Source organism: Brassica rapa, chromosome A05 (assembly GCF_000309985.2).
Source record: "Brassica rapa cultivar Chiifu-401-42 chromosome A05, CAAS_Brap_v3.01, whole genome shotgun sequence".
Classification (NCBI taxonomy): domain Eukaryota; kingdom Viridiplantae; phylum Streptophyta; class Magnoliopsida; order Brassicales; family Brassicaceae; genus Brassica; species Brassica rapa.
The window spans coordinates 26,877,859-26,891,594 of NC_024799.2; the positions used below are offsets into that span (position 1 = coordinate 26,877,859).

The window sequence follows — 13,736 nt, forward strand, 5'->3', positions numbered from 1 at the left end:
GGGAATCAACGAGAGGGTGCATGGAGGAGGGTAAATGAACAGCTAACACATGTCGGCACATGACCATCGAGTCGTTGCATGTGATTTATTACACATTTATAGTGTTTTTGTGACGTTAAAATTTTACATAATATATATGTAGCCTTTTGTTTATTTATACAAGTATTGTTTCTTAAATCTTGTGAATTATATAGATGACGTCAAACAAAAAGAAATTAAAATAAAATTGCAATAGAATGCAAAAGCTTAAGATGCGTTTACGAATATATCATACAAGTACGACTATACTATATACTTGTATTTCGTCTTGGGAGATATATGGACCTTAGTATAAAATGCATTTTCGCTCTTTTCTTCTTCTAATTTGCCTTTTATTCTAAAGCTATCATTTAGAACCAGAGTCCAAAAGGTACCAGCAGACATCATTTAAACTTAATAATCTTTTCCTTAACAGAAAGGTTATTATCGTTTTTCCTATAGATTAATGTCTATATTTGTCCACAAATTATATCATCATAATACATAACACTAATAAGCAAGATTTTGTGTATGGAGAGACACAGACAATAATAATATAAACTAAATGGGGGTATATATTGAAATAGTATGACAATAAATAGATAGATTCAAGTAAATACTTGGAAGCACGTTAAGATGCGGGTTTCTTGGTGTTGGACCACTCGTTTTGGTTCTATTTTTTCATCTTTGTCAACGTTTTGGTTGCAGATTATTCTGATTATATTATCGTACATACTAAAGAATACAATATTATTGTTACCATAGTCACTAACATTGATACAGGTTGGATTTTTTTTTTCAAGTAAGAAATCCGTAAATACATATTCCCCATCGGCCACAGATGATCCATCCACTTATTATTAAACATTTTCACCGGTTAATAACAATTTGTTGCTATTTGAACCCAATACTATCTATGATATAAGTTATCGATACAATCAAAGTAAGAAATCTTTACAAATCAATGAGTCAAAATACATGTAGTTAGTCCGTTACTGTTTCCAAAGGAAGAGAAGTTTATCGAAGGAAACAGATTTGCCTCATAAATTAGTTTGACTTAAGAATAACCTTTATAAAACAACAAATCTCCACCTAATTACTGCCATAAAAATGAATACAAACTGTCATCAGTTATCACAGATCATGTATCAAAACTCATTCTTCTTAAATGTATCCATACTTTCTACTTTGAATCTTTGCAAGAAAGTGGCCTATAAGTTCTGTAAACTATAATACATTTTAGAGACAAAAGCATCCACCTATAACAATACTATAATCATGACCAAACGACGTATTTGTTACATAGTTTCTGGAATCATTTCCATCCTTTTTATCACCTTTATGACCATTTTGATCCTTTCGCAGACCGTGTTCAAACCAAAACATCCTGTATTACAAACCTTGTCTTCGACTGTTGAAGGTGTATCCACACATATATCACCGCCACTTGACGTCCAGATCAATTTCACACTTACACTCCAAATGCTGTTGAAGAATCCTAATCTTGTCGATTTCGAATACAAGACAGTAGAAAACTTGGTTTATTATAGGGATATTCTGGTGGGAAATCTCACTCTTCCTTCGAGCACACTTCCCGCCAAAGGCTCCGCGATTTTGCCATGTCCTCTTGTTCTTCAGATCGATAAATTTGTTGCCAATTTAGGTGATATTTTGCAAGATATATTGCAAAGAAAAATTGTGATAGAAACAAAGGCAAATATGCCAGGGAAAATTACAGTGTTGGGAATCTTTAAGGCACACTTGAACACAACATCACATTGCAAACTCGTACTTAGCGTTCCTTCAATGGAAGTGGTGGATCAAGTGTGTGATCTTGAAGCTAAACTATAAACCTTGATGTTTTTTTTCAGGCAAACTTAGGCTTAATAAGGCATATTAGCTCTAGTTTAATTAATGTTCTTATTTTGGGTCAAAACTCTAGTTTCATGTTATCATAAAGATTGTATGCTGTTGTGTTCTCTTGTGTTGTTTAATTTTTTTTCCAATTGAACTCTAAATCAAGGTGTTAGTTAAGTTAACTCCACATGAATTCAAAGTGATGAGTATGGTTAAACAAAGGAAAAATATAATATATTTTTCTTTTTTTTTTTGAAGAGAAGAAAACTAAACCTCCAGAGAAATAAAAGACAGTTTAGCTTGTATACGAGATGCATGTGAAATACCGAAATGATAGAATAGTTAAATAGTGAAATAGAAAACATTTATCTGAGTACAAAGGTTATGAAAAATGATCATGAAACATTAAAAACCTTACTGATTAAATATGTGACATTAGAAGGTATGTTTAAAAATCTTAGAGCTCATAAAATATATACTTAACGTATTATTAAATATGATCCAAACATATATCGTGATGTAGAGCATGATCCATGATAAAGGAAATGGGTTCGATCTGTTATCTATTACACGTTAGAACCTTCACTAAATTTGTCTTGAGATTCTGTAAAATAATTTTCAGAAAGGGACAATTTAACTTTCTGATTTTCATACTGCTGTACACACATTTGTTCACAAATTATTTTGTAGTCAAGCCTTAAACTGAGTTAGATAAAACGAAAGAGCGTGAAATAGCTTTGTCACGAGAAGACTTCAACAAAATCTCCAAATTTGCAAACTTTCACCATCTCTTCACTCATAACGATAACAAGGTAATTTTCTGATTTTCTTAATGTTGTGACTTTTGGATGTTTCGATTATAGCTAATTACCTCAAATTTTATTCTAACTTGAATTTGGATGTAGAGACAACCATCTCTCACATCAAGTCGTTAGTTAGTCACATCTTAAGCGGAAAATGTGTACTTGATCTCATATGACCAAACTGCCTCTAGAAAATCATTCACAATGAATCGAGAAATGAAGCATAAAAAAAAGGTCTACAAGATCGTGGAAGATCTACTCATACGGTCCAAAACCCAACATTCTCCAAGTCTTTATGATGGAAATGCACCCAGAGATGATCTATGTTGGTGTCTAGCTAAGTCTAGAAAGCTTCAGATCTACACAGAGATCCAAGAGGTCATCGGATGACTAGATCACCAATTTCTAATGTGGATCAACTCTGGAAGTTTCTGGATTCATCATCTCCTAAAGAACTTAGCAACTCCTCTCACTGGTAAAGTTTCGATTCTTATTCCTTAAATATAATTGTTTTTATTTTTTTACAAATTGAATCTAATTTTACATTCAATTTAAAAAATTGATCCACTAAATGGGCCTTCTGCTGGATTGCAAATAAATAAAGAATACAAAATCAGTAATAGACTTACCTTTAATGGGCCTCGTAGGGTCCATTTAGCTTAATTTTCCTTGAATTAATATCACTGCACAAATAAGAAGAATTTTTTTAATAAAAGTTCATTTATCTCGTGACGTGTTATTAATTATTTTATTATTTGCAATTTTATTAGAAGTTCATAAGATTCACGAAATCAACGGATAGCGACATCAGCATAGAGAGAGAGAGTTACAAAAAGCGTGCTCTCTTCCCGGATCAATCCACTCTCTCTCTCTCTCTTATTCAGATTCCGAATCGGATCATGGATTCTTCCTCCGCCGCGCGCCGCCGCATAAACTCCATCCACTCCCATCTCGTCACGTCCTCTCGCTCCTCCCCTCTCCTCCGCTCCAATCCCACGGCCGGCGAGTTCTGTCTCGGTCAGTATCTCCCATCTTTCTCCTCCTCTCAGCTCCGATCATCTTTGTGATTGATTCCTTATCGTTTTTTTCTTTACGATTCTGATCATTGATCAGATAATGGATACAGCGTTGCGCTTCCCGAGAAACTGAGCACTGGCGATTGGAACGTCTACAGGTTATTATCATCATCCACGATCATCGTCGTCTTCTTCTCTTCCTTTCAACGGTTTTAACGTTGTGCTCGATTTGAATTTTGTTATAGATCTGCTCGATCTCCGTTTAAGCTCGTTAGCAGATTCCCTGATCATCCTGATATCGCCACTCTCCATGACAACTTTGAGTATGGATTTCGAATCCTTCTTCTATATCAGTTTTAATTAAACTCCTCTGATTATTAAAACCGGACCGACCAGGTGGTTGGACCAGGTTCGATGATGAACCGGTCACGTAGGGCCAGTCTAATAACTGGTTCAACCATGAACAGTAGGATTGGATTTCGAAATTACTGAATTTTATAAAAATCACTAAAAATATTGAAAATATATAAACTAACCATATGAACAAAAATAGTTTATATGTAATAATATTATATATTTGTTTAAAAATATTGAACCGTGACCCAAATAATTATTCGGTCTAGTTTGCGGTCTGGTTTTAAAAATATTGATTAATACTACTGTGTTTTTCTGAATATGAAGGCATGCTGTTCATGATTTTCGGGATTACAAGTACTTAGGAACTCGCGTTCGCGTCGACGGAACAGTTGGAGAGTGAGCTCCTAACTTTTAATGATTCTGTTTATATGCCTAAGCTTACTGTTACGTGACCTTGGTTTATTCTTCTTCTAGCTACAAATGGATGACGTATGGTGAAGTTGGTACGGCGAGAACTGCTATAGGTTCTGGTTTGGTTCACCACGGAATCACCATGGTAAATGATTTTGATTTTAACTCTCTCTTTTTTTTCCTGGATTGTTGTTTTAGCTGACGGAGGTTTGTGTGTTTTCTCTTGATCAGGGATCTACTGTTGGAATTTACTTTATCAACCGCCCAGAGTGGCTCATTGTTGATCATGCTTGTTCTGCTTATTCTTATGTGTCGGTTCCTTTGTATGATACTCTTGGTAAGTATTCTGTTTATCTGTTTGCAAGCTTTTTTTAGAGATGTTCTAATTATGTTTTCTTTTTTTCTTTCAATAACTGCTCAAGGTCCTGATGCTGTACAATTTATTGTCAATCATGCAAATGTGCAAGCCATTTTTTGTGTGGCGGAGACGTTAAACTCCGTAAGTCCATCAATCTAATGCCTGAATTTCCCTTTTTAATTGTTGCCTGGATGATAGTGAGATAAAAATAAAACCTTAGTTAACTGATCGTTTTTCTGACGTCCTTTTACTCGCTTCCCTGGTTGGATTATCGCTGGAGCTTGCAGTTAATTAGCGGCTTGTCTGAGATGCCAAGTGTACGCCTCGTGGTGGTATGAAGAAACCTCGTTTATTTTTTTTTAATTATTGATTACGCTCTTGAGTATTGTAATTACAGCTTTCAAATTAGTTTTATTCTCTCTGTTTTCTGAGACTTCTCATGTACCAAGTAGGTTGTTGGAGGGTTGAATGAATCTTTGCCTTCCCTTCCCGCATCAGCAGGAGTGAAAGTCGTCTCATATTCAGTGTTACTGAATCAGGTATACTCTTCTCTGCTATCTACTCTGGAAACTCTAATGCAATATCCGTGATTTGAAGATAAGTAGGATTAGGGACTTTCTATCAACTAAGTCTTTGTGAATTTTCAACAACTATATACACTGAACACTTAGTAGTCATACATGCACAAATCTACATCTATATCATTGTACTTTTACCTATAATTCGACTTTAATTTACATAAGGTCTACACCTACAGCTTTCCCATATATCTCATCATAGTGGTCCCATTTAGATATTATAGTCACTCTGTACCTTTCTTCGTGAAGCATAAGTTGTGGTACATGTTGGTTCACAGTTTTCTGACCACCTAAATTTGTTTCAGGGACGCAGTAAACCTCAGCCGTTCGTACCACCAAAACCAGATGATGTTGCAACCATATGCTATACAAGCGGAACAACTGGGACCCCCAAGGTTTTGTTTACTTGAAATTTTATTGATCTTCAAATCTGGGACAATAATGTTCCTTATTTCATATTTACACATTCTAGAGCATCTAAATTACTGTTTATGTTATTATGCATGCCTCATTCCTCCCTGGCCTGCTCTTCTTCTGGATGAAAAGGGAGTCGTATTGACTCATGCAAACTTGATTTCAAATGTTGCTGGATCCAGTTTTAGTGTGAAGTTTTTCTCTTCAGATATGTAAGTACACTCCTTCTTTTTACTAATAGACTAATAGCAAAAGATTTTAAACGTTCTCCCTTTTATATATGTACTGCATGTACCTCTATTCTTAAGTGGTCTTTTCTCAATTAAATACTTGTAACTAATCTGGTCGTACTCTCTTTTACTTTCCAGTTACATTTCATATCTCCCGCTGGCACACATTTACGAACGATCAAATCAAATCCTAACCGTGTACTTTGGAGTTGCTGTTGGTTTCTACCAAGGGGTTGGAAACTCAATCCTTTTAACCAATTATTTGGCATAAATTTTGTTTTAACGTGATGGCAAAATGTCTGAAAATATAATTTTGATTGGACGAACCACCTGGAAAACTTTCTGCAGGACAATATGAAACTACTGGATGATTTGGCGGCTCTGAGACCTACTGTATTCAGCAGTGTTCCTCGATTATACAATAGAATATATGATGGGTAATAATGGCTTCAGTTTGTTGATATATGCTCTTGGCTGATTCACTAAATCAATGGTAAACTTGTTGTTGCTAGTATCAATAATGCTGTAAAATCCTCTGGCGGGCTGAAAGAGAGGCTCTTCAATGCTGCCTATAATGCAAAGAAGCAGGCTCTCCTAAATGGTAGGTCCTTTCATGCACATTAACTCTATTTGCAATGTGCGTCTGTGGCTTTGTGTTGTAATATCCGAGACAGCTCGGAATTTTGATGACTGTCGGGTTCTTAAAGTTGTTTGATTTGCTTTGTATTTCGTACTGTTGGTTCAGGAAAGAATGCTTCTGGAATATGGGACAGGCTGGTCTTTAATAAAATAAAGGACAAACTTGGAGGCCGGGTTCGTTTTATGACGTCTGGGGCTTCACCTCTGTCTCCTGAAGTCATGGAATTTATGAAAATGTAAGTTGGTTTCTTTTAAAATATTGTGTTCTGTCATACTATACAATAGACTTAACACTCTTTAGTCCCCAATGATCCCATCTCTATCTTTAACTTGTTTGACATTTGCTAGCGATTCTCTTTATTTTTTTTTTAATTTAATTTTGTAAACTCTGCCCCAGATGCTTTGGAGCAAGGGTTTTAGAGGGATATGGGATGACTGAAACAGCTTGTGTTATAAGTGGGATGGACGAGGGTGATAACCTCATTGGACATGTTGGCTCTCCTAATCCAGCTTGTGGTGAGCTTTATACTGGCTTCGGAACTAAATATACAATTTGAATCGTTATGTGATTTTAATGCATTTCTTTTTTTTTCAGAAATAAAGCTTGTGGATGTCCCGGAAATGAACTATACATCGGCAGATCAGCCCAATCCCCGCGGCGAAATTTGTGTGAGGGGTCCTATTGTTTTTAGAGGCTATTACAAAGATGAAGTTCAAACGTATGAACACCTAATTGCATTACAAGTTCCCGCTTTCACTAACCAAATTGTACTTCAAAAATATAATCCTTTCAGTAAAATGTTTCTATCTTCAGGAAGGAAGTGGTTGATGAAGATGGATGGCTTCACACTGGAGATATAGGCCTGTGGCTTCCGGGAGGACGTCTACAAATTATTGACAGGTACTTTAATTGTTATCCACTGTTTCATTAGTAACTACAAATGCTTTGGCTCACAAAGACTGAAGGCCTCTTCTTTATTTGAATCGAGAATCATCTTAGTAAACTTTCCTCAATTATTTGAATAGGAAGAAGAACATCTTCAAGTTGGCGCAAGGGGAGTACATAGCTCCAGAGAAGATTGAAAACGTGTATGCCAAATGCAAATTTGTGGGACAATGCTTCATATATGGTAAGCGAATCTTTTTTTCTAAATTGTTTTGTTGAGTATTTGCATAACTCTTTCCCCATCTCACATGTTATCCATTTTTTTTTCAGGTGATAGCTTTAATTCATCATTGGTCGCTGTTGTATCGGTTGATCCAGATGTGCTTAAAAGCTGGGCCGCTTCGCAAGGCATTAAGGTGATATAAGTATAACTTACCTTCACCAAATTATTAATTATCTCAGATGTAACACTAGAAAAGTAACCTTATACAAGTATATGCTAAATGCAGCATGGAGATCCGAGGGAATTGTGCAATAACCCGAGAGTGAAAGCAGCAGTAGTATCTGACATGGACGCTGTTGGAAGAGAAGCTCAGGCAATTGCATCTCAGAAACATTTATTTAATCTAATCTTTGGTTACTATTCTCAAAAACACCATCATCACTGACTAAGACTTTTCTTTTTGATGCAGTTGAGAGGCTTTGAGTTTGCAAAAGCTGTGACGTTGGTGCTGGAGCCATTCACGCTAGAAAATGGCTTGTTGACACCGACGTTAAAGGTAAGTAGATCAATAAGTTCCGAATTATATAATATACTTCGTTCAAACTTAGCTATTAAAGGTGAATTCAATTAGGAATGTGAAATGAAACTGATTGAAATGTTTGCTGCAGATTAAGAGACCACAAGCAAAGGAATATTTCGCAGAAGCAATAACAAACATGTACAAGGAGCTTGCTGCTTCTGATCCCACCCACCGCTAATAAAGCTTTGTGATTCCAGAGTGATTAATAACAACAAGTCCACCCAAACTGTATTCTTTTTCATTTTTATTCTTGCTACATATTTATTGAATGCTCGTCAACGTAATAAAGGTGCTACATTATATACATACTAATAAGTTTTTCTGTGTAATAAAGAAAGGCAAAACATTCTGAATTCGTTTTTTCATTGCAGATTCATCGAACCTATCACGAAACGACGATTCTTTATTAGCTTGCTATGTTTTGGGTCTTTTCTTTACCACAGAAACTGGTCAGAACAATGTAAAACCTTGTCTATAAGTGGATGTGATAACAAATTATCAAAGCCTAAATGATAATCTCTGCATCTAGTCATATCCAAATAAATCTGTTCACATCTGTTATATAACAATACATCCAAAATCGATTGTGATTTTGGAGATTAGGCTCAGATCCACACGCCACGATAGTGCTAGTTTTTATAGCTTTGGTAAATACTGTTATGCTGCTTTACTATCTTAAGAAATTTAAATGTTGTTTTTATCTTAAGAAAGTCAAATTATCAAAGCCTAAATGCTGATCTCTGCATCTAGTCATATTCAAATATATCTGTTCACATCTGTTATCCAAAATCGATTGTGATTTGGAGATTAGGCTCAGATTCACACGCAACAATAATACTAGTTTTTTTAGTTTTTGAAATTACTGTTATGTTGCTTTACTATCTTAAGAAAGTTAAATGTTGTTTTAATTTCGGGTATAACAAAACAAAACCGAAAAAAACAAATTTAGGATCCGGTTAAGCTTTGATATATGGTTATTGAGTGGATCGGTTCGGTTAACCGGGCTAGACATCCCCAATCTGATGGTAAATGAAGATTTGACTGTGTAATCCAAAAAAAAAATAAGTTGGTAAAAGAGAAAACAAGATTATGATCTACAGTTGCAACTTAAAAGCCATACCGTAACCGTGGAACTCGCATGTGCTATTTCGGAACCACAATCCCATTTTTAGACAAGTCTGGATCACACTTTGGTCTGTGATTATTTGTCGTGTCCTATAAATATAAGATCTGCTTCATCCTCTATCTAACAGAGTCTGTCATTTCAAGCAGGGTCTCTGTCTCCTTCCTTCAGTTTCCTTCATGTTTCATCTTTAGCTAACACACAAAAAAAACTTTTGTATATATCTAACTTTACATATATACTGAGTTTGAGTGGTGGTGTCTGATCCATATTCACCAAACCATGGCTGTTGTTGTATCATCTAACGGGAACGCTCCTGCTTTCGAAGCCAAGTTGACTGTCTATGTCTTTATCTGCGTTGTCATTGCTGCTTTCGGCGGTTTGATCTTCGGTTACGACATCGGAATTTCCGGTTTACTCTCTTTCTTGTGTCTCAAGTTATCTCTTCTTGATTTTTTTTCTTTTTAGCTAATGTTAATGACCTGTGATTTAAAAAAAAGGTGGAGTGACGGCTATGGACGATTTCTTGAAAGAATTTTTCCCTGCTGTGTGGGAGAGGAAGAAGCACGCACATGAGAATAATTACTGCAAGTATGATAACCAGTTCTTGCAGCTGTTCACATCTTCTCTTTACCTAGCCGCGCTCGTTGCCAGCTTCTTCGCTTCAGCCGTTTGTTCTAAACTCGGAAGGAAGCCCACGATGCAGTTCGCTTCTATCTTCTTCTTGATCGGTGTGGGACTAACCGCGGGAGCGGTTAACCTCATCATGTTGATTTTTGGAAGAATCTTGCTTGGCTTTGGTGTTGGCTTTGGCAACCAGGTACATATATAATTAACTCTCTGGGACATAGCCGTAATGGAGCAGTTAAACAGGATTTTCGTATAATATATATATTTTAATTAAAGATATAAATTAGAATTTTTTTAACGCTATGATATTACAATTATGAGAAATGTTACAATTAGAATTTAAAACTTTAAAATTTTAGATATATTTTAAAATTTAAAACTTATAAATTAAAACAAAAACACTTTAAACAAAAATAGATGAGACTAATAACTTTTGAAACTACATTATTTTATCAAACATTTGTTATTATTTTTTCCTGAACATGGTCTAGAAATAATTTTAAACAAAATTTGCATGTACCTTACATTTTCAGGCAGTGCCGCTTTTCTTGTCGGAGATTGCTCCAGCACAGCTCAGGGGAGGTCTCAACATTGTGTTCCAACTCATGGTCACAATAGGAATCCTAATAGCCAACCTTGTCAATTACTTCACTGCCAAGGTACATCCTTACGGTTGGCGTATTGCTCTCGGTGGAGCCGCGATTCCCGCCGTTTTCCTTCTCTTCGGTTCACTGATCATCTGCGAGACTCCCACGAGCCTCATCGAGCGCAACAAGAACGAAGAAGGCAAAGAGGCACTAAGGAAGATCAGAGGAGTTGAAGATATCAATGAAGAGTATGAATCTATCGTCCATGCTTGTGACATTGCGAGTCAGGTCAAGGACCCTTTCAGGAAACTGTTGAAGCCAGCGAGTCGCCCACCGTTCATCATCGGAATGCTTCTCCAGCTTTTCCAGCAGTTTACTGGAATCAATGCTATTATGTTCTATGCACCGGTTCTGTTCCAGACCGTTGGTTTTGGAAGCGAAGCAGCTCTTCTCTCCGCGGTTATCACGGGAACTATCAACGTTCTCAGTACGTTCGTCGGGATCTACCTCGTCGACAAGACTGGTCGGAGATTCCTTCTTCTACAATCTTCCGTTCACATGCTAATTTGCCAGGTCCTTAAACCTATCTGTTGCGTCTTAAATATAGGTTTCTTGCTACACAAGTAATCATCTAAACCTAACAATTTCTTGAAACAGTTGATCATTGGAATCATCCTAGCGAAAGACTTAGGCACGACGGGGACACTCGGGAAGCCACAAGCGCTAGTGGTTGTGATCTTTGTGTGCGTTTACGTGATGGGATTCGCGTGGTCATGGGGACCTTTAGGATGGCTGATTCCTAGCGAGACTTTCCCACTAGAGACACGAAGTGCAGGGTTCGCCGTTGCTGTCTCGTGCAACATGTTCTTCACGTTCGTGATCGCGCAGGCTTTCTTGTCGATGCTTTGCGGGATGAGATCGGGGATATTCTTCTTCTTCAGTGCTTGGATCGTTGTGATGGGACTGTTTGCGATGTTCTTCATACCGGAGACTAAAGGAGTGGCTATTGATGATATGAGGGAGAGTGTGTGGAAGCCTCATTGGTTCTGGAAAAGGTATATGCTTGATGAGGATGATGTGGAGAAGAGAAACTGATTGAAGTCAATATGTCTCTCTTGTGTGTTTTTCTTTTCATGTTACTTTGTTGATGTTTGTATAACTCTTTCGTTACTTGTGTTGTTTCGTGGGACAAATAGTGTAATAATACCAACCTGTTGATTCAGGTTAGGTGTTTTTATCAATGAAATTCCATGAAAATTTCTCTAACAATTTATGATAAGAATCCTATGTTTTTATAGTATAGGTTTCTTGGTCCACAAGTAATCCTCTAAACTAACAAACCTATTGATTCTGATTAGGTGTTTTTATCAATGAAATTCCATGAAAATTTCTTTAACAATTAATTATTTACTTATATATGTTATTTTTTTGAAGAATGTTAAATTTATTCACTCAAAAAAATATTTTTTTACAACATGTGTTAACACGTGATTTAGTACTTTGAAATATAAAACTTTGCTTATATATGTTTTGATAATATAATTCTATGAAAGAAAAGAAGATTTTATGTTTTGGTGGAGAGCACCACATGACGTAATCCGGGAACAGGAACTTTACCCTGGACAAGTCCACCTAGAAAACAAAACAAATTAATTAAAAAGGGTTTGAGAAAATGAAAAGAAAACTAACTTATGGTCGTCAAGGACGAGGACAAGTACAAACAAACACAAAGTGGATAAGCATTCGCATGATTTCTAACTTTTAGAGAGAAAATTGAAAAACCATCTTGTATGGTTTTGAAGAGAAACGGATGTTGACATTTGAAGATAAAATAGATTTATGCTCTAAAGAGTTTATTGAAAACCTAATAGCTCATAGAACTTTATTGAATGATAAAGAAACTAAAGAGAGGAAGCTTGAGAATTGTCACCGAGAGTTAATAAGATTGATTGATATCATAAAAAGGGTTTCATGTGGCTACAACTATGACAACCAAAGTTACATACTAGCAATCACTCTAATGACATATATAGTGGTTTATAAAACCCTAGTTACATAGTTACATAAGCTTCTTAATGGATCATAAGATGGGCTTCAATAACGTAGAAAACAATTACTTTTAAAGCTGAACAATTGCTTTAGTAAAAACTCTACAATTTAGTAACTGTTCATCTTTAAAAGCAATCGTTCCCTAAGTTTATCTTCAAAACCATACCAGATCATTTCTCAATTTTTTTTTCTAAAAGTTAGAATTAACTAAACTATATTTTTAAAATATGGAAGCAAAAAAAACTTGGATAAAATATTAAATAACAGAAAAACTAAATTGGAAAATAATAAGCATAATATAAGTATAATCTAAGAAAATATAAAGGTAATGTTTTTCAATTTATTATTTTTTCTCATGGTTTTAAAAATCAAAATTATTGATAATATATGAAGTTTTTCCACTTTTGTTATTTGTTGATTTTTTATGAGTTATGGCTGACGTTCTTTTCAGTCCACAAGTATAATAAGTGTTTTATTACAAATCCAACTTTTCTAATTTTATTATTACTATGAATTTTTTTAATCCAAAATCAACATCCTAAAAATAAAAATATGAAACAAAAAACATCTTTAATATATTGATTACCAATATGAATATTAAAATTATATATAATATTAATTTAAAATATATCCAATATAATAATTTGAAATTTGTATTAAAAATATTAAAAATAAGTTTGTTAAGTATATATATATATACTAATTCACACATGGTTTTGCATTCTATATTCTAGTCCCATAGACTATATTTGCGAAGTGATTTTGCCACATGTCCTTTTTACAATCAATTTCACAAAATAAATATGACATGGCTACTGAAATTGATGACATGTCTTATAGTTTAATATTATGTGTTTTCCTACACCATGTGCAGTGATAATTTTTTAAAAAGTTAAATTATATTTAAAATGAAATTTATTAATATTATATATTTTATTTTTTTGACTAATATTTAATATAAAGTTGACTATTTAAGC

General features: G+C 35.0%; 3 protein-coding genes across 3 annotated transcripts; all 3 read left to right on the forward strand.

The window, feature by feature from the left end:
* The first annotated feature begins 60 nt into the window (after positions 1-60).
* Positions 61-3,200, forward strand: LOC103854440. The gene has a single exon (XM_033291570.1). The coding sequence runs from the start codon at positions 1,297-1,299 to the stop codon at positions 1,867-1,869; it is 573 nt and encodes a 190-aa protein (XP_033147461.1). The 5' UTR covers positions 61-1,296; the 3' UTR covers positions 1,870-3,200.
* A 261-nt stretch (positions 3,201-3,461) lies between these two features.
* Positions 3,462-8,725, forward strand: LOC103854439 (long chain acyl-CoA synthetase 6, peroxisomal). Its single transcript, XM_009131372.3, has 23 exons — positions 3,462-3,695; positions 3,792-3,852; positions 3,940-4,017; positions 4,376-4,447; positions 4,526-4,607; positions 4,694-4,799; positions 4,885-4,961; positions 5,108-5,152; positions 5,273-5,359; positions 5,704-5,793; positions 5,945-6,024; positions 6,181-6,274; positions 6,391-6,479; positions 6,555-6,643; positions 6,788-6,917; positions 7,079-7,197; positions 7,277-7,400; positions 7,496-7,582; positions 7,708-7,811; positions 7,898-7,983; positions 8,077-8,163; positions 8,260-8,346; positions 8,459-8,725. The coding sequence occupies exons 1-23, from the start codon at positions 3,578-3,580 to the stop codon at positions 8,546-8,548; spliced, it is 2,082 nt and encodes a 693-aa protein (XP_009129620.3). The 5' UTR covers positions 3,462-3,577; the 3' UTR covers positions 8,549-8,725.
* A 248-nt stretch (positions 8,726-8,973) lies between these two features.
* On the forward strand, positions 8,974-11,932 carry LOC103854438 (sugar transport protein 6). Its single transcript, XM_009131371.3, has 4 exons — positions 8,974-9,905; positions 9,994-10,313; positions 10,657-11,283; positions 11,368-11,932. Exons 1-4 carry the CDS (start codon positions 9,776-9,778, stop codon positions 11,803-11,805), a joined length of 1,515 nt encoding a protein of 504 aa, XP_009129619.1. The 5' UTR covers positions 8,974-9,775; the 3' UTR covers positions 11,806-11,932.
* The last annotated feature ends 1,804 nt before the right edge of the window (positions 11,933-13,736 follow it).

What these genes read in the sequence shown, in the direction of transcription:
- LOC103854440 (XM_033291570.1), top strand. Translation starts at nt 1,297, where the DNA reads ATGACCAAACGACGTATTTGTTACATAGTTTCTGGAATCATTTCCATC.
- LOC103854438 (XM_009131371.3), top strand. Translation starts at nt 9,776, where the DNA reads ATGGCTGTTGTTGTATCATCTAACGGGAACGCTCCTGCTTTCGAAGCC. An exon ending in TTACGACATCGGAATTTCCG is followed by an intron (nt 9,906 to 9,993) that starts GTTTACTCTCTT and finishes TTTAAAAAAAAG; the next exon opens with GTGGAGTGACGGCTATGGAC. An exon ending in TTCACATGCTAATTTGCCAG is followed by an intron (nt 11,284 to 11,367) that starts GTCCTTAAACCT and finishes TTCTTGAAACAG; the next exon opens with TTGATCATTGGAATCATCCT.
- LOC103854439 (XM_009131372.3), top strand. Translation starts at nt 3,578, where the DNA reads ATGGATTCTTCCTCCGCCGCGCGCCGCCGCATAAACTCCATCCACTCC. An exon ending in CTGTTGGTTTCTACCAAGGG is followed by an intron (nt 6,275 to 6,390) that starts GTTGGAAACTCA and finishes AACTTTCTGCAG; the next exon opens with GACAATATGAAACTACTGGA. An exon ending in TGTTGACACCGACGTTAAAG is followed by an intron (nt 8,347 to 8,458) that starts GTAAGTAGATCA and finishes TGTTTGCTGCAG; the next exon opens with ATTAAGAGACCACAAGCAAA.